The 22,810-nt window shown below is 35.7% G+C and overlaps 1 protein-coding gene across 1 annotated transcript in view; it reads right to left on the minus strand.

Moving 5' to 3' along the window:
* GMCL1 (germ cell-less, spermatogenesis associated 1) overlaps positions 1-22,810 on the minus strand; it is a 58,130-nt gene that overhangs the window by 24,504 nt on the left and 10,816 nt on the right. Inside the window, exons 5-11 of the mRNA XM_010845302.1 lie at positions 22,272-22,369; positions 19,796-19,908; positions 18,776-18,841; positions 16,989-17,073; positions 15,403-15,493; positions 12,531-12,668; positions 1,451-1,520 (exon numbers count right to left, since the gene is read on the minus strand). Of these exons, the coding sequence (XP_010843604.1) occupies positions 1,451-1,520; positions 12,531-12,668; positions 15,403-15,493; positions 16,989-17,073; positions 18,776-18,841; positions 19,796-19,908; positions 22,272-22,369 (661 nt within the window). The remainder of the gene's footprint in view (positions 1-1,450; positions 1,521-12,530; positions 12,669-15,402; positions 15,494-16,988; positions 17,074-18,775; positions 18,842-19,795; positions 19,909-22,271; positions 22,370-22,810) is intronic.

A 22,810-nucleotide genomic window follows, 5' to 3' on the forward strand; every position in this document is an offset into this window, starting at 1 on the left:
TTAGAAAGATGTGGTGTACACACACACAAATTTATAAAGTGGAATATTACTCAGCCATAAAAAAGAATGAAATAATGCCATCTGCAGCAACATGGATCTAGAGAACATTATACTATGTGAGGTAAGTCAAAGACAAATTATCATATGATACCACTTATATGTGGAATCTAAAAAATAATAAAAATGAATCTATACAAAAATACCCAACAAACTTACTTATAAAACAGAATCAGATTCACAGGCATAGAAAACAAACTTATGGTTACCAAAGGGGAAAGGGGGGGGGGCAGGTAGGGATAAATTACGAGTATGAGATTAACAAACAACTATACATAAAACAGATAAGCAACAATGATTTATTATAGAGCCCAGAGAACTATATTCACTATATTCGACATATTGTAATAGATTATGATGGAAAATAATTGGAATATATATATATAAATATGAAAAACTGAATCTTTTTGATGTACACCTAAAACTAACACAATATTATAAAATCAACTAAATTCAGTATAAAAAAAATTTTTTTTTTAAATAAAAAATGCTATGATGTACCATGGGAGCTTCCCTGGTGGCTCAGACAGTAAAGAATCTGCCTGCAATGTGAGTTCCATCTCTGGGTTGGGAAGATCCCCTGGAGAAGGGAATGGCTACCCCACTCCAGTCTTTTTGCCTGGAGAATTTCATGGACAGAGGAGCCTGGCAGGCTACAGTCCATAGTGTCACAAGGAGTCAGACACAACACACACACTGTCAGGAAGCATTTAACAGGAGGCTTCCTGTGTGCTGTTTTGGATCTGTCATGAATCCTCTGTCCCTTATTAATTCCTGAATATTTAGGAATCAAGAGGAGTTGGCAAACCGCTCCAGGGGCTGAGGAACGCATGCATTTCCTTCATTAGTTTTTCCATACGGTGATAAGTAACTATTTACAACCCTCTTCCTTTTTATGAATCATAAGGTAAAAGTGATTATTTACAACCCTCTCTCTCTGATATGGATTGCCTTATGATAATTTGTAAGTCTGGACTTTTGATTTTTATCTTTGCTGAAAATAGCTACCTCTTAAGACAGTATATATACCCACACTATGTTGAATAAAACACCTTTGCTCCATCAGAGCTTGGGTCCCCGTGTTTTTCTTTTACTCTTGCTTTCTCTCTCTCTCAGGCTAATTCTTTGGAGCGCAGAAGCCCGCTGAGCTCACTTTCTTGCCCGGACTTCTAAGACCTTCTCGAGAAGGAGCACTGTGCTTTTACCCCCTCGAGAGGGCGTCCAGTGCCTACGTGAAGCAGTGCAAGCCCTGTGTCAAAGGCTTTATCAGTTTTCTGTGTAAACCAAGGAATATCAGCCTCTTACTCTCTTTTACTTTCTTATTGTCGACTCCAGACCACCAGGTTCCAGTCCATTAAAGGACCCCAACAACACACGATAACACTATACTTACCCGACCTCACTGTCTTGTTCTGCTCGGAGCATAGCCAGCCACTGCTGTTTATACACAGAAGATAGCCATTCTAAAATGTAAAAACAAATATAATAATAATAAGAAACATGGAAAAACAAAGGATTTAAAATTTTAATACGTTGACAAAATTTTTACCATATTAAAATTCAAATTTAAAATGGCAGTAAGTAAAGCTGGTAATTTATATTTTAAAACTATGCTACAACAAATTGCATTCATCTCACATGCTAGTAAAGTAATGCTCAAAATTCTCTAAGCCAGGCTTCAGCAATACGTGAATCGTGAACTTCCAGATGTTCAAGCTGGTTTTAGAAAAGGCAGAGGAACCAGAGATCAAATTGCCAACATCCGCTGAATCATCAAAAAAGCAAGAGAGTTCCAAAAAAACATCTATTTCTGCTTTATTGACTATGCCAAAGCCTTTGACTGTGTGGATCACAATAAACTGTGGAAAATTCTGAAAGAGATGGGAATACCAGACCACCTGACCTGCCTCTTGAGAAACCTACATGCAGGTTAGGAAGCAACAGTTAGAACTGGCCACGGAACAACAAGATTGGTTCCAAATAGGAAAAGGAGTATGTCAAGGCTGTATATTGTCACCCTGCTTATTTAACTTATATGCAGAGTACATCATGAGAAACACTGGGCTGGAAGAAGCACAAGCTAGAATCAAGATTGCCGGGAGAAATATCAATCACATCAGATATGCAGATGACACCACCCTTATGGCAGAAAGTGAAGAGGAACTAAAAAGCCTCTTGATGAAAGTGAAAGAGGAGAGTGAAACAGTTGGCTCAAAGCTCAACATTCAGAAAATTAAGATCATGGCATCTGGTCCCATCATTTCATGGGAAATAGATGGGGAAACAGTGGAAACAGTGTCAGACTTTATTTTTTGGGGCTCAAAAATCATTGCATATGGTGATTGCAGCCATGAAATTAAGACTCTTACTCCTTGGAAGGAAAGTTATGACCAACCTAGATAGCACATTCAAAAGCAGAGACATTACTTTGCCAACAAAGGTCTGTCTAGTCAAGGCTATGGTTTTTCCAGTGGTCATGTATGGATGTGAGAGTTGGACTGTGAAGAAAGCTGAGCGCTGAAGAAGTGATGCTTTTTAACTGTGGTGCTGTAGAAGACTCTTGAGAATCCCTTGGACTGCAAGGAGATGCTGGGAGGGATTGGGGGCAGGAGGAGAAGGGGACGACAGAGGATGAGATGGCTGGATGGCATCACCAACTCTATGGACATGAGTTTGAGTGAACTCTGGGGAGTTGGTGATGGACAGAGAGGCCTGGTGTGCTGTGATTCCTGGGGTCGCAAAGAGTCGGACACAACTGAGCAACTTAACTGAAGTGAACTGAACTGATGGCCTCATGATGGTAAATGTTATCTTCCTTCGCCTTAGGACTCTACTTTAATCACATATATTTAAATCTTTAGTTAAAAGTATATTCTTACATTTAATGGTTTTCTTTTCATAGCTCATACTAATTTTCATGTGAGAAACATACCAAAAGTAGTATTTTCAGTGTTTACAAAACCTTTAATAGAAAACTGAATAATGGAATGTTCGTGTACGGCATTATCTAAAAGCAACTAAATAATGAGAAGTAAATCATTTCTAAATTCTTAGATGAATCAAGCACACTCAATAACTAATCCTGACATATTCAGTTCAGTTCAGTTGCTCAGTCGCTCAGTCGTGTCTGACTCTTTGCAACCCCATGAATCACAGCATGCCAGGCCTCCCTGTCCATCACCAACTCCCGGAGTTCACTCAGACTCACGTCTATCAAATTAGTGATGCCATCCAGCCATCTCATCCTCTGTCATCCCCTTCTCCTGTTGCCCCCAATCCCTCCCAGCATCAGAGTCTTTTCCAATGAGTCAACTCTTCGCATGAGGTGGCCAAAGTACTGGAGTTTCAGCTTTAGCATCATTTCTTCCAAAGAAATCCCAGGGCTGATCTCCTTCAGAATGGACTGGTTGGATCTCCTTGCAGTCCAAGGGACTCTCAAGAATCTTCTCCAACACCACAGTTCAAAAGCATCAATTCTTCGGTGCTCAGTTTTCTTCACAGTCCAACTCTCACATCCATACATGACCACAGGAAAAATCATAGCCTTGACTACACGGACCTTCGTTAGCAAAGTAATGTCTCTGCTTTTGAATATGCTATCTAGGTTGGTCATAACTTTCCTTCCAAGGAGTAAGCGTCTTTTAATTTCATGGCTGCAGTCACCATCTGGTTTAGATAACTGTTATAATTAAAATTACTGTAAATGCAATAGATGTTTTCCTTCAGTAATAAGCATATTAATTTTTCTACAAAATGAGACTTTGGAAGCTGAGATTTTAATTATTTTACGTAAAAACATGGACTTATTAAACACCTAAGTTGAAATGGCTTAGCACCATATTTATTTTTTTGTTTTTATTTATTCCCAACTAAAAGGACAGTTTTTCTATTTTAAGTTAAGTGATTTGTCTATCTTTACCAAAAGGCAGGGGGGGAAACCCTAGTGCAATTAAAATCTGGATTGTCACTTCATAATTATCTACCTGTGCACTGATTTATTAGTGTCCTTTCTTAAAATCCTCCATAAATATACTTTTGAGTGTTTCTTTCCTCAAAATAATATTGTTGCTAAATAACTGCTAAATATCTAGGTGACAAACAATTCATCTTTAGTAGGTAAAGACTAACAGCAAAGCTTATGTGACTCAGTATATCTACAAACATATTCAATCTTACTTGCAATGTATTTGGATTTTTAAGTTTTGTTTTACTGTATTTTATTTTTTTAAAAAACAGCTGATCCCTTCCCATTAAAATGATTTCTCAACTCACGACTGGTACTGCTAAGTCACTTCAGTCGTGTCTGACTCTGTGCGACCTCATAGACGTCAGCCCACCAGGCTTCCCCGTCCCTGAGATTCTCCAGGCAAGAACACTGGAGTGGGTTGCCATGTCCTTCTCCAATGCATTAAAGTGAAAAGTCAAAGAGAAGTCGCTCAGTCACGTCCGACTCTTCGCGACCCAGCCCACCAGGACCGCAGCCCACCAGGCTCCTCCATCCATGGGATTTTCCAGGCAAGAGTACTGGAGTAGGGTGCCATTGCCTTCAGGTTATACCTATAGTTTGAAATTCACTGATCTAAAGATAGAATATGGCTTTTCATGATTCACTTATAAAAATGGAATGAAAACATTATACATTCACATTCACAAATATTATATAAGCTATATCCCATGAAAATAATTTAAAACTTAGTTTCAACAACTTTGAATGATCTCTTTCGAAACTAAAAAACATTTTTTTTTTTGGTTGTGCCATGCAATTTCTTAAAAGCATTTTTAACAAGTTAAAAATGTGTGTACATATTTTTGTCCCTCCTTTCTTGCCTTAAATAAAAGTAAAAAGTCAAACTAGAAATCTTTTCAGTCACTGGTAGTTCACCCAATAGCATCAGCCTCAAATAAGTCAACAGAACCACTCGTTCAAATGCAGTGCTGACAACTGATACATAAGGAGAAATCCCTAAAAAAACAAGACTGAAAAACATAGAATGAAAAGTGAAACAATTTCCTTTATGTAGAGCTTTTAATATGATTATATGCAGACATATCTCCAAAAGGTAGAGTTTGCCAGAATCCTTGTCGGCAGTTAGTGTTCAGTGGAAAGATTCTGTAAAAGTGCCTTCAAGAAACTTCCACTTAGTGAAAACAAGTTCAATCACTTTTTTAAACTTTATCAGACCAAAATCCAAAACAAACTCAAAATGGGCACATCAAGGTGGCACTGGATAGCACTATAAATCAGCAGTTGCAGATCTAATTGATAAGTCTTATGTAAACACAGTACTTTTCTAATAGAAAATATAAGTCAGAATGAATTTATTTAGATAATTTCTCTTGTTTTATACAAAGGATATGGGGAAGGAGGTCTCCAAAAGCAAACTATTTGAAAATCTAAATGTCTTATTTACAAAACTTTAAAAAACAAACAGAAAAACAAGATACACCCCTAGCTTGCCTAGTATTTTATTGCTTAAATCAAAGTGTATATTCAGGTATTTCTTGAGAAATCTGTATGCAGGTCAAGAAGCAACAGTTAGCACTGGACATGGAACAACAGACTGGCTCCAAATTGGAAAAGGAGTACGTCAAAGCTGTATATTGTCACCCTGATTATTTAACTTACATGCAGAATACATCATGAGAAATGCCGGGCTGGATGAAACACAAGCTGGAATCAAGATTCCCAGGAGAAATATCAATAACCTCAGATATGCAGATGACACCACCCTTATGGCAGAAATTGAAGAACTAAAGAGCCTCTTGATGAAAGTGAAAGAGGAGAGTGTAAAAGATGGCTTAAAGCTCAACATTCAGAAAACTAAGATCATGGCTTCCAGTCCCATCACTTTATGGCAAATAGATGGGGAAACAATGGAAACATTGACAGACTTTATATTTTTGGGCTCCAAAATCACTGTAGATGGTGAATGCAGCCATGAAATTAAAAGATGCTTGGTCCTTGGAAGAAAAGCAATGACCAACTTAGCATATTAAAAAGCAAAGACATTACTTTGCTAACAAAGGTCCATCTAGTCAAAGCTATGGTTTTTCCAGTAGTCATGTATGGATGTAAGAGTTGGACTATAAAGAAAGCTGAGCGCTGAAGAATTGATGCTTTTGAACTGTGGTGTTGGAGAAGAGAGTCTTGAGACTCTTGAGAGTCCCGTGGACAGCAAGGAGATCCAACTAGTCCATCCTAAAGGAAATCAGTCCTGAATGAATATTCAATCAGTCCTGAATGAATATGGAAGGACTGATGCTGAAGCTGAAACTCCAATACTTTGGCCACCTGATGTGAAGAATTGACTCATTTGAAAAGACCCTGATACTGGGAAAGATTGAAGGCGGGAGGAGAAGGGGACGACAGAGGATGAGATAGTTGGATGGCATCACCGATACGATGGACATGAGTTTGAGTAGGTGATGGACAAGGAAGCCTGGCGTGCTGCAGTCCACTGGGTTGCAAAGAGTCAAACACAACTGAGCGACTGAACTGATATTCAGGTATATACAACATACAAAAATCTACTCACAACCAGTAAAGCTTATAGCAAAAAACAGCCTATAGGTTGAACTGTTATATGAAGCACATTGTCAGAATTAGATCATGAAGGTGAAGGAAAAAGTCTACATAATAAAAATTCCTATCTGGATAAGTAAGAATATCTTATACAGAGCATCTAGGTATATTAGTATAAAAATGGAGTAGTTCATCTCAAAGATCTTCTTGTATAATAATCTAAAAATCTAGTTCCAAAAGATGACAATTTAACTTACTGAGTACAGTATTTTTCAATAAAACTAATTATATGAATTTCTGTATTATATCTTTCCATTTTAAGCAACTTATTTTCATAAAATTCATACTTTAACAATTATCATCTCTACCTTACAAAAATATTAAAAATTTCCCCATTATACCCACAACAGTAATTCTTGACATTAAAAAGTTACAAGGATACCCGTAAGGGAATAAATCTATTTCACTACTTTGTTATCAAGAGCCAAATTAAATATACTTGAAAAAATGGTGATTCAAAATTACTGCTTAAGTTTATACAATTGGATATGCAACTTTAAAGAGATTAAACATAGTGGAATTCTTTTAAGTAATCAGTAAGTTGCAGTTGGGGACTTCCCTATAGTTCAGATGGTAAAGAATCTGCCTGCAATGCAGGAGACCTGGGTTCGACCCCTGGGTCAGGAAGATCTCCTGAAGAAGGAAAGGCAACCCATTCCAGTATTCTTGCCTGCAGAATTCCATGGACAGAAGAGCCTGACAGGTCACAAAGAGTCCACGAGGTCACAAAGAGTCCAACACATGCTTACTCAGGCTAAGCGACTAACACACACACAAGATGCAGTTTAAAAAAAAAAGCAGGACACCGGGGGACTTTAGAACAGGAAAGACTTGGGGTGGCATTTGAGCTCTGCTTCTAACTAGCTGTGTGACAGGATAGTAATATTTCATGTATAAAATGGGAACAATTACCTTGATAATTTTAAAGATTATGTTACATAATAGACATTAAATGCATAATCTGGCATATTACTGGGACACTAAAGAATTTACACACTTTTCCTTCTCTCCTTTATAGTTCTTAGGTTAGGAATTAGAATCTAAACTTATTTGACAGAGTAAATGCAGTAGATTTATTCCCTTATGGGTATCCTTGTAACTTTTTAATGTCAAGAATTACTGTTGTGGGTATAATGGGGAAACTTTTAATATTTTTGTAAGGTAGAGATGATAATTGTTAAAGTATGTTTTAGGACACAATTTTAGTTTACACAAACTGAGTGTCTACTACCTATCAAGTACCTAAGAGAAAAAGATGAAAAACACGTGGCCACAAGAGGGCCACAGATATATTCTATACTAGAGTAACCTAGCAAGAGATAACGATGCCTTAACAAGGAAGTGGTAGCAGGTAAAAAAAAAAAAAAAAGGTTTGAGAATTATCTAAGAAAAAAATATACAGGACATGGTAAATGGATGTGGAAGAAAAGAGTTTGAGGAGGAATAGGATGACTTTCAGGATTCTGCCATTTTTGTGAGGCTGGGCAAGTTATTAATGTTGATGACTGATAAGCAAATATAGGAAGAAAAAAGAATGCAGGGACTAGGACTGGAGGGGAAAGATTAAGTATTTTTTTGAATAGATGAACTGAAGCAATTTATAGATGGCACGCTATCAGTTGGATATCTAAGTATGAAACTCAGGGAAGAGGTCAGAACTGTATTCTCTCAATAAATCATAGGAATGAAGGAAATCATTTGGGGACACTATGTAGAATGAAAAGATCAATGAGCCAAGGGCACCCTTAGGAGGTTAAGAGGTGGGCAGAGTAAGAGAAACTTACACAAGAAAATGAATGGTCAGAGGGACAGGGAAAGAATCAGAAGAGTATAGTATTTCTAAACTAAGTTAGTACTGTACAGAATTAAAGAAAAAACTAACAAACCATGATATAAAATGCTAGGGAAGTTAAAATAGGACTAACATAAGATCATTAGATTTTATAAAAACAGGACAATCCTAACTTTTGCTGGAAAGTTTCAGTAAAATAATGGGGGCAAAAGACAGATTGTAGTGGGTTGAGAAAAGTCTGAAAGGTAAGAAGATGGAGACAGCAACTATAGACTACTCTGAAGAAGGTGATTTTAAGGCAGAGGAATAGTTACCATGAAGGGGACTCAGGGTCCAGATGCGAGTGGAGGGATTTTTGTTTTGTTAATGAGAGGTCTGACCATATTTATAAGCTGAGGGAGAACAGGAAGGGCTGAAGATACATATTATTAAATGATAGCATAAAATTATAGATTATGAACACAGTAGGAAGTTGGCCTGAAGAGAAAGGGAGCACCTCAACCTCTGGGACAGGACAGGAAGGAGAGGTGAGTAAACTAGAAATCTGAATAAATCTTTGCCTGATTATCTTGAATTTATATAAAAAACAACCGAGTTCCCATGGGCTTCTCCTCGTAACTCAGTCGGTAAAGAATCTGCCTGCAATGCAGGAGACACAAGCTTGATTCCTGGGTCGGCAAGATCCCCTGGAGAAGGAAATGGCAACCAACTCCAGTATTCTTGCCTGGAGAATCCCATGGACAGAGGAGCCTGGCAGGCTACAGTCCACAGGATCACAAAAGTCGGACACGATTTAGCGACTAAACCACCACCACCCACTGATAGTGAGGTGACTGGAGAGGACGCTTGAACAGGGGGGCAGAGGTTTGATAAACGATTCGTGAAGCAAATTAAAAAGTGACCAAGTAAAAGTGATATAAGGAGTCACAAGGTACAAGCTTAGCAATGAAATATGAGCTTGCAGTGGTACCAATACAAAAGTTATAGAATGTTCTGGAGCAGTACTCAGCACAAAGTAGAGGGTATTAGAACAAAGAAGGTTTAGTTTAGTTTTAGAATTTTGTAAAGTAGGACAGAAAGTTAAAGGCAACTGTGAGAGAGAGCGGTTCAGATGATCTAATATGAAATCCAGGTCTGAAAGGAAGAAAAAAGCAGGAGGCTTGAAAGACTGGCAGAAAATGGAGTTTAAAATGGACTGGAAATCAAATAACAGTGTAAGAGGAATGAGACTATGAACCATCTAGAAGGTTATTTATAGCCTGCAAACTACTGGATTTCTGATGCTGAGAAATTTTGGGTTACAGAAAGATTCAAATGTAGCAAGGGCTTAATGATCAGCAGATAAATGTTACAGGAGTTAAGGTCAAATTACTCAGAGGCTAGTAAATGTAATGATAATATGGACACATTACATTACCGAAGAAGGGTGGAGAATTCATTTCACATTTAAATGAATGTGAAAGAAAAGACTGGGGGTCAGAAGAGAGTATGAGCTGGATCACGTGCAACAAGGATTTAGAAAGGGCACTAAGGTGGCTGGGCCAATGACTATCTGGCCTCCTAACCCTTTATTAGCAGGATGTGTTGAGAGAAAGTCCTCCACAGAGGGAAAATACTCTCTTCTGAGAGAGCTAAATAAAATGGAGGGAATATAGGAGAGGACATAAAGAGAAAGGTCTGGGAAAGATGGTAACAAGATAGGTCAGAGGTATCAATGGGGAGGGAAGCAAGACAATGAGAGTATAGAACAAAACAGACTTAATGACCTCACCTAAGGTAAATCTAATTCATGAGAGCTGGACCACAAAAAAGGGTGAGCACAAAAGAACTGATGCTTTAGAATTGTGGTACTGGAAAAGGCTCCTGAGAGCTCCTTGGACTGCAAGGAGATCAAACCAGTCTGTCCTAAAGGAAATCAACTCTGAATACTCATTAGAAGGACTGATGCTGAAGCTGAAGCTGCAATACTTTGGCCACCTGATGCAAGGAGTCTACTCACTGGAAGATCCTGATGCTGGGAAACATTGAAGGCAAAAGGAGAAGGGGGTGGCAGAGGATGAGATGGTTAGATAGCGTCACCAACTCAATGGACATGAACTTGAATAAACTCCAGGAGATGATGAAGGACAGGGAATCCTGGTGTGCTGCCGTCCATGTTGTCACAAAGAGTTAGACACAACTGAACGACTGAACACAACAAATCTAATTCTATGAAATAATCGAATTCAACCGCGCTCAACACAGTTAAATCCTAAAATACTACCATGTTTCTACACAAAGTCTGGATTTAATTTGGAATTAACAGGTGGCTCAGACGGTAAAGCATCTGCCTACAATGCGGGAGACCCGGGCTCAATCCCTGGGTCAGGAAGATCTCCTGGAGAAGGAAATGGCAACGCACTCCAGTATTCTTGCCTGGAAAATCCCATGGACGGAGGAGCCTGGTAGGTTATAGTCAGTCCGTGGGTTTGCAAAGAGTCAGACACGACTGAGCGACTTCACTTTCTATTAAAATTTTAATTTTTTTCTCATTTAATCTCATTAAATCTTGAATTTAATTCTGACCTAAAGATGATAAAAAATGTATATATTAAAATTTCCCAGATTACTGAACATATAACTCTGAATAATGTTAACACATTTGGCACTATTTCTGAAAAATGATCAGCGAATTTTAGCTAAATAACTGAAACTATTTTCACTTATTTCAAATCTGGGATACATTCCTATTGAGAGCATATACCAAGGTATCTTGAAGATGTGAGCTATACGGCCACTTTTTGCCCTCTCACAAACAGCATGGGATTTAATTTTAGTTATACCCTGCTTTTGAAATGATAATTTATTTGGATATACAGGAAAAACTATTTGTCCATTTATATTTTAAAATGAAAAAAGTGCCCTCTATTTTAAGTCAGAAAAAATCATGGATGAAATCTGGTCAGAAATTTGGGATCTAAATTCTTTTCGATTTTATATTAAAGCAAAATATTTCAGACTAGAAATATTTATGCCCATCTTACATTTCAAAAATATACAGCTTATCCCCTTGCATCACAGACACACCTAAATTAAACTACTTTAAAACAGACTTTATTTTTTAAACTCTTTAAAAATTCATTAGAGAGAGCCTTAAAAGAAGTATGATTAGAGTGGGAGTATGGAATAAGCCCTGGCATCCAATGTCACACACTGCTAGTGTCTGGTGTATAATATACACTAAAACTAGTATAAAGCTGCTATACTAAAGGGGCACATGATCTTCAAATGAAATGGTGACTGAGCAAACAAATCTCAGACCCCCAACCCACACAAATATAATACAAATGAATTATACAAAATTAACAAAAAAGCACTGTCTATAAACCTGCCTAGAGTGATTTTATTAAAAAATGCATTACTTTAACTACCAGAAATGTTAACTCTCAGTTTGTTTTCTATTGAATACCTTTATAAATAAATGTACCGATTTTAACAATTTAAATCTATAAACACAATTATGTCAAAAACTAAGGTGCCAAAAAATTATAATTTTCAGATAAATCTATACAAATTTACAAGTAAATCTTCAAATGCTACTTTCTATTTCTTAAATGTGAATATAGTACTAAATTTAATCCTACACAAACACTAGTTAGAAAATTAAAACAGTAATTGTTTCACAAGTTTTAAGTCATAACCAGCAAAGATATTACATTTGCTTTGACATAAAGTTTAAGACTAGGACACGAAAAAGAAAACAGCAAATTTAAGGAGTATTAATAGAAAAAGAAGTTGACCTTTAAATAACACTTCAAAGTCAAAGTCTAGTCCAAAATAGTGTACTGGTAAGGCAAATTAAAGAACACCCACATTATAGAATACTATACAGCCACTTAAATGTTCTGAAGAGTATTTAAAGATATGGGAAGATACTCGTAATATATAATGTGAACAAAGAAAATTATCTACATGGTATGATTTTGCTTGGTAGAAAAATCCTTGCTGGAATTAAGGATAACTTCTATTTTCTTCATTATTATTTTTCTATGATATATATATATTACTATTACAATCAGAAAGATTTTACTTAAAATCACAATTTTATCCTGTTCTTACCTGAAGGTACTAGAGAATCTTGTTCAATAATTCTTGCAGAGGCCAAATCACTGATAATATACTGTAACCTTAAATGTCTGAATACTGACACAAATGGTTTTCCTTGCTCAGTTTCAAGGAAGGTCATACCTTCAAAATCTACAAAACAAATAAAACCAAACAAAAAAGCTTAAACTAAATAGACATTCTTTTCAAAATGTATTAATTTATCTCTTCAAACTTGGGGAGATTTAGAAAAAAAGCCCCAGGAAATTAATTTGGTCCTAATTAGACCCTTGGGCTGGGAATTCAATTGATGCCTTTCTTGGGGTTGGAGCTGACAGCACATAGCCCAGCAAGGTGGGAAAGGAAGGGTTGAGAATGGTGGTCGAGGGTACGATATCTTTCCAGAATCCCTTTTCCCAGGGACTGAACACTTCAGTGGAACTCTAGCCCAAATACCTCATTCAAGGGTCTTCACAAGACACGGAACATTTCTTGGCATCTTTCTAATTCACACTTTAGTTACAAGCGATGAACATTACTCAAAACCTTAATTCTCTACTACAATACAAAATAAGATACAAAGACATTGTAGCTGTGAATCTGCAACACAAGGGTAGTATTTATTGTTAAAATAATTGAAAGTTATGGGTCTTTTCTTCTAGGGAGAATTTAAGCTTATTTCCAAAAATACTCTCAGCTGCATTCCAATATGCTCTCATGAGTGGGAACGAAAGGTCTGCTGCTATCAAGCATGGACTTGCACATAATCCTTAGCCTGTTTTCTGTTACAAGGTATACCCACAGCAGTGGACTCAGCCTTGCTGCTGTGATAGGAAATAAAAGAAGCAATCCTTAAGTATAACTATGCAGAAAATTTGCTAAATTTCTATTGTTCTCTTGGTCCTGACGCATATATATCTGAAAAGACAAATAGTTAAGATAACCTAAGAGGAATATTGGGCTTCCCCTGGGCTTTCCTGGTGGCTCAGATGATAAAGAATTTGCCTGCAATGATGGAGACCCGGCTCAATGCCTGGGTCAAGAAGATCCCCTGGAGAAGCAAATGGCAACACACTCCAGTATTCTTGCCTGGAGAATCCCATGGACAGAAGAGCCCGGTGGGCTATAATACATGGCGTCGCAAAAGAGTCGGACACGACTGAGCAACTAAACAACAACAAAGAGGAATATACTAAAATATAGTGGGTAAGGGCTACAAATGATCTTTTTGGTCTTATTTTCTGGGTATCTGTCACTTTTATAATTTAAAAACTGTTTGAAATAAACTTCTGAAGTCCTCTTTGAAAAACAAGGGCATCAGACATACATTCTGCCTTATGCAGTAAATGTTTCCCCTGCAAAGTTTTCTTAAACTGTATACTTTTATACTACTGAGGCTGGGACAGAGAGCCTAGAGTGGGAAAACCAGAAGGCAGAGGGAACCACAGTTTCCTATTCTAGCTTCTGCCACTTAGGCTACAAAGTAATTTCTCTCTTGATGGACTGTTGCAGTTAATCCAATTGGAGCTCAAATGAGCATAAATTTATGTCAAAATTTACCTAACATCTACTGCTTCTATTGACCCGCTTTGTTTTTTTAACTTCTCTACCTTCTTTATCTTTTTCAGCTTTTACTTCTGTTTTTAACTTAAATTTTCTCCTCTACTTTTTTCCTGTACAATTTCTTAAATCCCTCTTTAACTTCCATAAAGTATAACTTAAGACAGAAATTTAGTGTTTTATTCTTGAAGCAAATCAAGTTAGATTTTATTGCTATGGTCATTTATACATTTTGGTTCATAAGCTTCAAGGAAAAACAATTAGCTAGTAAATCTCACTACATAATTCTAGAAAATTTATTTAAATAAGACTAAAAGAGCACACTGAATTTTAATATAAGAGCCTCTATTCATCAATACACCTTTAAAAAAGTTAAAAAACAATCTAAACTGAAAGATAAATGCAACACATATTTGTGACAAAGAATTGGTTATCAAGAATATATAAAGAATGCCCATATATCAGTAAGAAAAGACAATTACAATACTAAAATAGGAAAAAGACCTGAACAGACATTTCACAGAAGAAGAAAACATATGCTGATAAACACACAAAGAGCTGTTCAATCTCTTCAGTTTTCAAGGAAATGAAAATCAATACCACAGTATAATAGTTCAATAACAACAAAAAACAGGATGATATGTTGTCCAGGAGTGAGGTGAATCTGGCTTGTATTGGCTCACAGGAGCTCATGGCATGCATTTCTTTCCAACTCCACATTCAGTAGTATCATGTTAGCCTGAAATTAGTCATGCTAAGAAAATTTATCATTGAAAATTTTTTAAAAATGCTATAAATAAGTGATTATTTTTTCAGAAAGCCAGCTTACTAGCACATCACTATGTTATGCATTCATGTTAAGACATGTGTAGAATCCCATAACATTATTTTTTAAAAGCAAGGGAAAAATAAACACAAAACTAAAGACAGTGGTTGGGGAAAGCTGAAGTGACACAACAGAAAAGAAGCACATGAATAGACTGAATTTTTAATGTTCAAGTACTTGATTAGTTCATTGAGGTTCAATACATTATTTTTTTTTTAGAGAAAAAGGTAGTTATGCACAGGTAAAAAATGATAGTGAACTAAGAAAATCATGAACTAAGGACTGTGATTTTTATCCACTTTTTTGCTCCTGATGGCCATTAAATTTTTTTTTTTCTGTAATCTCTTTTATCCAACCTAAATTTTTTCAGTATAAGGGACTGAGTTAGATCATTCCCAACGTCCTCTCCAGCTCTAAAATTCTCTATTTATCAATAAATCAGGGCTCAATTTTAATTAAATTTCAATAAAAAAAAGTTCTGAATAACAATTTTAATCACACCTTTTTTCCTCTTAGAAAACCAGACATCTGTTTCAGTCAAAAGCTGTTTTAAAGATCCATTCCAAGAAGGCACAAGTTGAAGGAACATCCACTAGATTAAAAAAAATAAGAAAAAAACCCTGTAAAACTTCATCATTTTGAGTTCACATTTTCAAACTGTTTTCTTAAAACACAGTATCTAAAAATTTAATTTCCATTTTATAAGCAACTGAAAGAAGTAAAACTATTACATGATATGCTCATGATAAGCCTTAAATTCATCATGGCATTAATCATGGTCCAAAGATAAAAACTAGATGAGTATATAAGGAATAAGCTAATACCTGAAAAATATTTATGGTTTCAAATGCACTATAGTTTTAGTATTAAAAAGGTAAATGTACTACATGTGTGTGTACACACATACATATAAAATATACTATATCATAGAGTGTAGATACAACACATATACACAATATATAAAATATACTAATTTATTTTACTCAATTAACAATTAAGTTTCATGACATCCTATGTGAGATTATAAAAGAAATTAAATATGCGAAAAAGGAATTTCTCATTGTCTAACTGCTGTTGAGACAGTATGCAGAGTAATAAAGAACATGAATTTTTAAATCCTGGTCCTGTCAACTAATAGAGAGGGGAATTACCTAATTTCTCTGGGCTTTAATTTCTTCATTTGCAAGATGAGCATGATAATATGTCAACCTCACAGGACATTAGAATTAATATGGGTAACATAGAGCAGTGCCTAGCACATAGTAAACATTCAATACTTATGAGAAAGAATGAATGCTACCAGTGGCTCAGAGATAGAAATGGGCTGTCTACCTTCCTTTAATGACTGGTTACCACATTTACTGAACTTCCTTGAGGAAAAACAGTAATAGAATCTCACCCAGAAGGTGACTCATTCCCAGGTTTCATGACCATGTTAATGTAAACTTGGTGCTAAGGACAAAAGGCTAACAGCAAAATCATGCCGTGGGGAAAGCAGAGACTAGAACTCACAGACCTGGGTTCTGTCTCACATCTGCCATGTAGTAACTGTAAGAATTCTAAGTGTTACCATCTACAGAACAAAAGTAATAGCCCACTTGTCTCTTCAGAGTTGTGAAAACTAAATTATACTAAAAATGTTGAAACCTTACAAAAGGATGAAGTGAGACATATGTCTGAAGTACAAAAGACCTGTAAAAGAATCTCAACATTCTCTAGAAAAATTTGTTAAAAATTTCATCATAAAGTTATTAATTCAACTAAAGCTCAATTCCGAAAACATTTCTGAAAACTGCATAAAATATTTAACATTTCTTATCATGTAAATAACATGTTAATTACTGGGGAAAAAAAACCTTGGAAAAAACAAATGTATTCCTAGAAGAGAAAAGTATAAAGAATACAATTAAAATTACTCATGATACCAATTCCCTAAGCCTAAAGACTTAGCATTCTGGCATATGTCCTTTTCCTTTTCTTGCATGTATAATCACTCTCTCACCACTGGACACGAGCTATTTTCAGTTTTTCACTATTATAAGCAATGCTGAGTGGCTATCTTTACACATATCATATTATGGAAATACCTTTTTAAGGGCTGTGTATACATCCATCTCCACTTGCATCACAAACAAGTTAGATGAACCAATGAGTTGTTTCATGACATTTATACTAGAAAAGATAAAATAGAAGTAGTGAGCCTCTCTTTATACAAAAGTTAAAGACTCTGGTAGAACTGAAAATGTTTTTAAAAGTCTTTTTTATCAAAAGAAAACATGGAATTAAAAAACTGCATCAGTCTTTGTGCCCAAGACAAAGAATCTTAGACAAAAACAATCTATTTGAATGTAAGAATACTTATAATTCAGACTGTATGCTGCAAAAGGTTTTTTCTTGCACTGCTGAGGAACAAAAAGCTTGCTCCACTGATTAATCAAGGTAAAGCAAAGTCCTAATAAGATAAGTTTTAGCATGCTCTCATAAAGTAGCAGCCTTCCCTTTCTTTTGCCTTTCCCTTTCATTCAATTAAAATTCTGTCAAAATTCACTGAAGAAGATATATCTTCAAAGTAACCTTTTACTTCCAGGCTTAAGAGAATTGCTTAGTCATAAAACAAGTTTTTATTTTATTAAGGGAGTAATATCAAAAAATAAGTGTTAGTATAAATTTAGAATGGAAATGATATTACTAGCTCTTTTCTTTTTTCCCCTTCCCCCCACTACCCTAAACAAGCCAGAAGAGCATCTGAATTTTTACGATGACCACTATGATTTATTTTCCTTTTGAAAAAAGCTCAATGAGAATTATAGAAGATAAAAAGTGTTTCTAATGACGTTATGCCTTGACATCATTAGGTGATGATTTTCTGGTAGAATACAATACTTCTCAAATCTTTCTATCAAAGTACCTCTTAAAGGCAAATGAAAGGAAAGGATCCAGGAATCTAGGAGAAGGCTAGCCATAAAAATAACATTTCTATTAATTTTTGTATTTATAAGCCCAAAGAAACTTGAATTCTCTCCATTCCATGATGTATTTAAACATAAAAATGTTTACTTCTCTCCTACTCCTCCCTACCTTTCTCCCCTCAAAAAGTCAGCAAAATTGACAAACCAGTAAGCCACTGAATGTGGCTTTGGTTTTGTACATAACAAAGCCTTTGGTTTTGTACATTTCCATCAGAATGCTATACACTCCCAGGGACATTTGTACCCCTGTTTCAGAAGCACCACTGTCAAGGCACTGCAATCCTGAAAGTGATTATGGCCTTTAAAAGTTCATTCCCACTCTGAATTTCTCAGACCCATAGCAGATATGTTAGCTCCATTATTACAAATAGGTTCAGAGAGAACAGAGACCATGACATAATCATCTCTGCCTCTTTCAAAGCCCTTAACAGAGTACCTTTACACATAGCCGTCATTCAGAAATTACTTGAAGGGAGGAAGGAAGAACAAGCAAACTAAAACAAAAGACCACCTTAATTGTAAATTTAATTTCATCAGTCTTAGTAACAAGTTTAAGACAGTTTTCTCAAATGTAATTTCTGGATAATAAGAGATGGTGGTTTTTAAAATAAATGTTTAGATTCTTTAAGAGTCCAGCTAAAGTGAGGTAACCCTAGAGACTTTCTATAGTTTTACAGCAGCAATGAATTTTTCCATTAAAATTGATTAAAACAGTAGACATAATATGCACTGTATCAAAAAAAACACATTGTATCATCTGCAACAAAGGAAAGAAACTTAGATACATTTCATTAAGTTCACTTTTTCATAATATATTTTTGTTTTATATAAAAATGTCTTGCATACTTTTAACAAATGAAGAATAGTCTTTTGGATAATTATGAAGCTATTTAAAATTCAAATACCTCAGTTCTTTAAAAAGTTCAACATTCTGGTGAGTCATCAAATTGTTTAGAAGCCATTCAAGGCACCTGAAATTAAAACACGGAATTATTTCATTATACAGTATATATTTATGATTTATTAAGCAGGACATACAGTTAAAGTAAAAACAGAATATTAATCTTGCTAGGACATGCTCAAATATTTTAATTTAACAACTGGAAATTTAGTACTGATTTTGTCAGCAGTTAGTAAGGGAATATTCCCTTAATATTAATAAGAGCCTTTCTAATTGAGAAAACTTCATTTTCAAGTTTGTGTTAAATGGTTTATGAAGGGCCTTACATACTTCTGTTACCTTCTTTATAATTTGAAAATGGGTACTGCAATTCTCAAGACTTAAAAACACTGCCAGTAGTTGCACTGATATACAGTCAGCCCTCGGTATCCGCAGGTTCTGTATCCGTGGATTCAACCAACCGAGAATTGAAAATATTGGAGAAAAAAATAATAACTTCAGAATGTTCCAGAAAGCAAAACTTAAATCTGTCGCAAGACAGCAACTATTTACATAGCATTTACACTGGATTTATAACTATTTACATAGCCTTTACATTGGTATTATAAATAATCCAGAAATGATTCACAGTATACAGAAAGATGGTTACTTGAATATACTAGATCATTAAATAAGGGAGGTGAGCAACCGCAGATTCTGGTATCCACTCAGGTCCTGGAACTAATCCCCTGCGGATAGTGAGGGACGACTGTAATGGCTATTATGCCTACTGCTTTAAAACATTTAATAGAAATGTACTGTAAAGAGGGACCATAGTTTTTATAAGCATGTATAACCCACCCACAGTCACAGAGACCACACTTTTGAAGAATTTACTAATTAGTCCAAATATAAAAAGGAACCTTTTATAGCAAATTCTATTCTTTTTTTTCTTTTTTTTAAATACCTATACATTCTCTTAAGAAACCAAAGCAGTCAAATTCCCAAAAGTGGAATGAGAGGAAACACAAGTAAGGTAACTCACTTTTTCTTTACAGAATCTAGTCCATAGGTCCCTGCCGATGTGTAATAGCCACACACAGTTTTCACATTAATTGTCTCCTTCATTGTCTCACCACACTGCTGTATTAAACCATCCTGTAAATATAAATAACCACTGGAAAGGCCCATTTCATACGGGAAAAATTAGCTCTGAATATGTGCTTTCACATATTAAAAAGGAAGAAAGAAAGAAAACCACTAAGTGCAGCAAGCCTAAGTCTTTTTTGAAAGTCCAGTAAAAATTCCTAAAAAAAAAAAAAAAAAATCCAGCAAGTATTCAACTAAATACTTGAACTGAAAAAAGGAAGGGAGAGGGTAAAAGCAGTAAGACAGAGATAAAAATTGCTACTCTCTTTTCTGTTCTCCTCTCTGGGACCTTTGCAAACTTAAGCAGCATTCTGTTTTGCCGTTCTTTTAAAACTAAGACCTTTTTACACAGTCAGACGACTATGTGATGGGCTGGGCAAGTACACAGTATGAATCAAGAGCACGTTCTTATTAAAGTTTAAAACACCTATCAATAGCTAAGAAATACACCTAAGACAAATATAGTATTGTTTTAAACACGTTGAAATTTTAATCTAAAATGTTTATATAGAAGATTTCAAATGGCTAATTTTATTTAATATAGGGAAAGAATTATCATTTTTTACTCAAATTTCTGAGCTATATTCACCATGCAAGAGTATTACTGTTAAATAGCTAAGTCATAAAGATAATGCAGAAAGTGAGTTTACTCAAATTTTTGAACTACATCCACCATGCAAGAGTATTATTGTTAAATAGCCAAGTCACACAGATAATGCAGAAAGTGAATTTAGAATAAAACCTAAAAAGGATTAAAAGTTACAAAAGTATAATTATTGAAAATAAGTATCAAAAGGATCAAAACGTTAAAAAGTCAAATTACCTCAGCCAGGGATATTTAACAAGCTATTAACTATTATTTCAAATAAACCAGTATAAAAATGCCACATAAAAAGAAACTTAACTTTTTAAAATGATCAAAATAAAATGTTGACTCAAACTGGGATTTTAAACTTTCCGGCAAGCTATTCTAGACTCCGCCCCTTTCCTTTTAAAATCCATCTGTGTCATCAGGTCTAGTGGATAATCCCTGCTTAACCTCGCCAGTATCCAGTTTTCCTCTCCATGCTTTTTACCCTCATCTAGACCCTCCTGTGGATTACTGCAATAGGATTTATACTCAACTTTCCTTTCAGCTCATCCTTCACATTGATCCCAAGCATTCTTCCTAAAATACAACTTTGTCTTTCCTCGGATTAGAACTTTTCAAAAGCACTTATGCAAAGTGTTAACTTTTTAAAAGGTACTGAGGGACTTTCATGATCTGGCCTCTGCCTCTTTTTCTCCAACCCTTCTATTCTATGCTAGATCTGTGTTCCACTCAGATTTTCTAACGCTCCATTATTTTCTCATTTCTAAGTCTTAGTTTTCTGCATGAAATGCTTTTTCTTCCCCCCTCTTCTTACTTCACAAGTAAACACATTTTTAGTTTTTAAGACTCAACCTCAAACACAACTTCCTTCTCTGACACTAACAGGTTAAACTGACCACTTTGCACATCCACTAAATGCTACAGAAAGTTTATCATCATATCTATAATATTGGACAGCTCTTACTTTAGTTTTGGGGCCTGTATATCAACTCTTCCTCCTCGACTCTACACTTATTATATTGTGAGCTTCTTGAAGGCATAGATATCTTTATTTACCTCTGGATCTCTATGCCTAGCTTGACACACTGCTCAATATACTTCTGTTGAATAAACAAATCTGTCATTCTGTCAATAGGTTATATACATTTAGGTGGTTTACACGCAATTATTTCCTAAGAAAACATTTACATAGTAAGCACTCAATGTTTTCCGAATCCATGAACTATATGAATTAATAATCAAATCATAAGCCACTTGCTTCATAATAGTCAAGATAAGTCATTAATGCACAGAAAGAAGTGAAAGTCGCTCAGTCATGTCTGACTCTTTGCGACCCCATGGGCTATACAGCCCATGGAATTCTCCAGGCCAGCATACTAGAGTTGGTAGCCTTTCCCTTCACCAGGGGATCTTCCCAACCCAGGGATTGAACAGGTCTCCTGCATTGCAGGCGGACTCTTTACCAGCGGAGCCACAAGGGAAGCCCCATTAATGCACAGAAATCTATAAATGGATTTAGACAAGTATATTAGTTTCACATTATAGTCATTCTAAGATCTCTACATAGAAACAGCCTGCCTTCATTTTACACAAATATCAAGACCCTCCTCATTTGTAGTAAAGTTTTTGGTTTAACATTTTAAATGACTTATCACAAAAGAAATATTTATATATTAATTTTAAAAATTATAAAAAACTAGGTTTTATTATTGTTTTTGGAAGGGATACCTTGAAACAAAGATACAAGTATTATTATTTTTTGAGTAATATGCATACTTACCAATTGCAGCATACAAGCTGCTGCCAAAATGGCAATGACTCGACTTGGCTTTATTAAGACATCATCTCGATACAATGACCCAAACGCCACCTGAAGTGCTGAAAGCAAAATACACAGATAGAGTAAAATAACAATTTTAGCTGTAAGAATATTACAAGAATAAGGACAGTCTTTATACACTAAGACATATGTCTAAATCTAGTCTAAAAGGATAAGATGATCATCACTAATAAAATTACTGCTGCTGCTAAGTTGCTTCAGTCGTGTCTGACTCTGTGCAACCCCAAAGACAGAAGCCCACCAGGATCCCCCGTCCCTGGGATTCTCCAGGCAAGAACACTGGAGTGGGTTGCCATTTCCTTCTCCAATGCATGAAAGTGAAAGTGAAGTCGCTCAGTCGTGTCCAACTCCTAGCGACCCCATGGACTGCAGCCCACCAGGCTCCTCCATCCGAGGGATTTTCCAGGCAAGAGTACAGGAGTGGGTTGCCAATAAAACTACTAGTAATGGTTATGGACTGATGATGCTTTAATAACAAT

Source organism: Bison bison, unplaced genomic scaffold (genome assembly GCF_000754665.1).
Source record: "Bison bison bison isolate TAMUID 2011002044 unplaced genomic scaffold, Bison_UMD1.0 scf7180017864215, whole genome shotgun sequence".
In the NCBI taxonomy this organism is placed as follows: domain Eukaryota; kingdom Metazoa; phylum Chordata; class Mammalia; order Artiodactyla; family Bovidae; genus Bison; species Bison bison.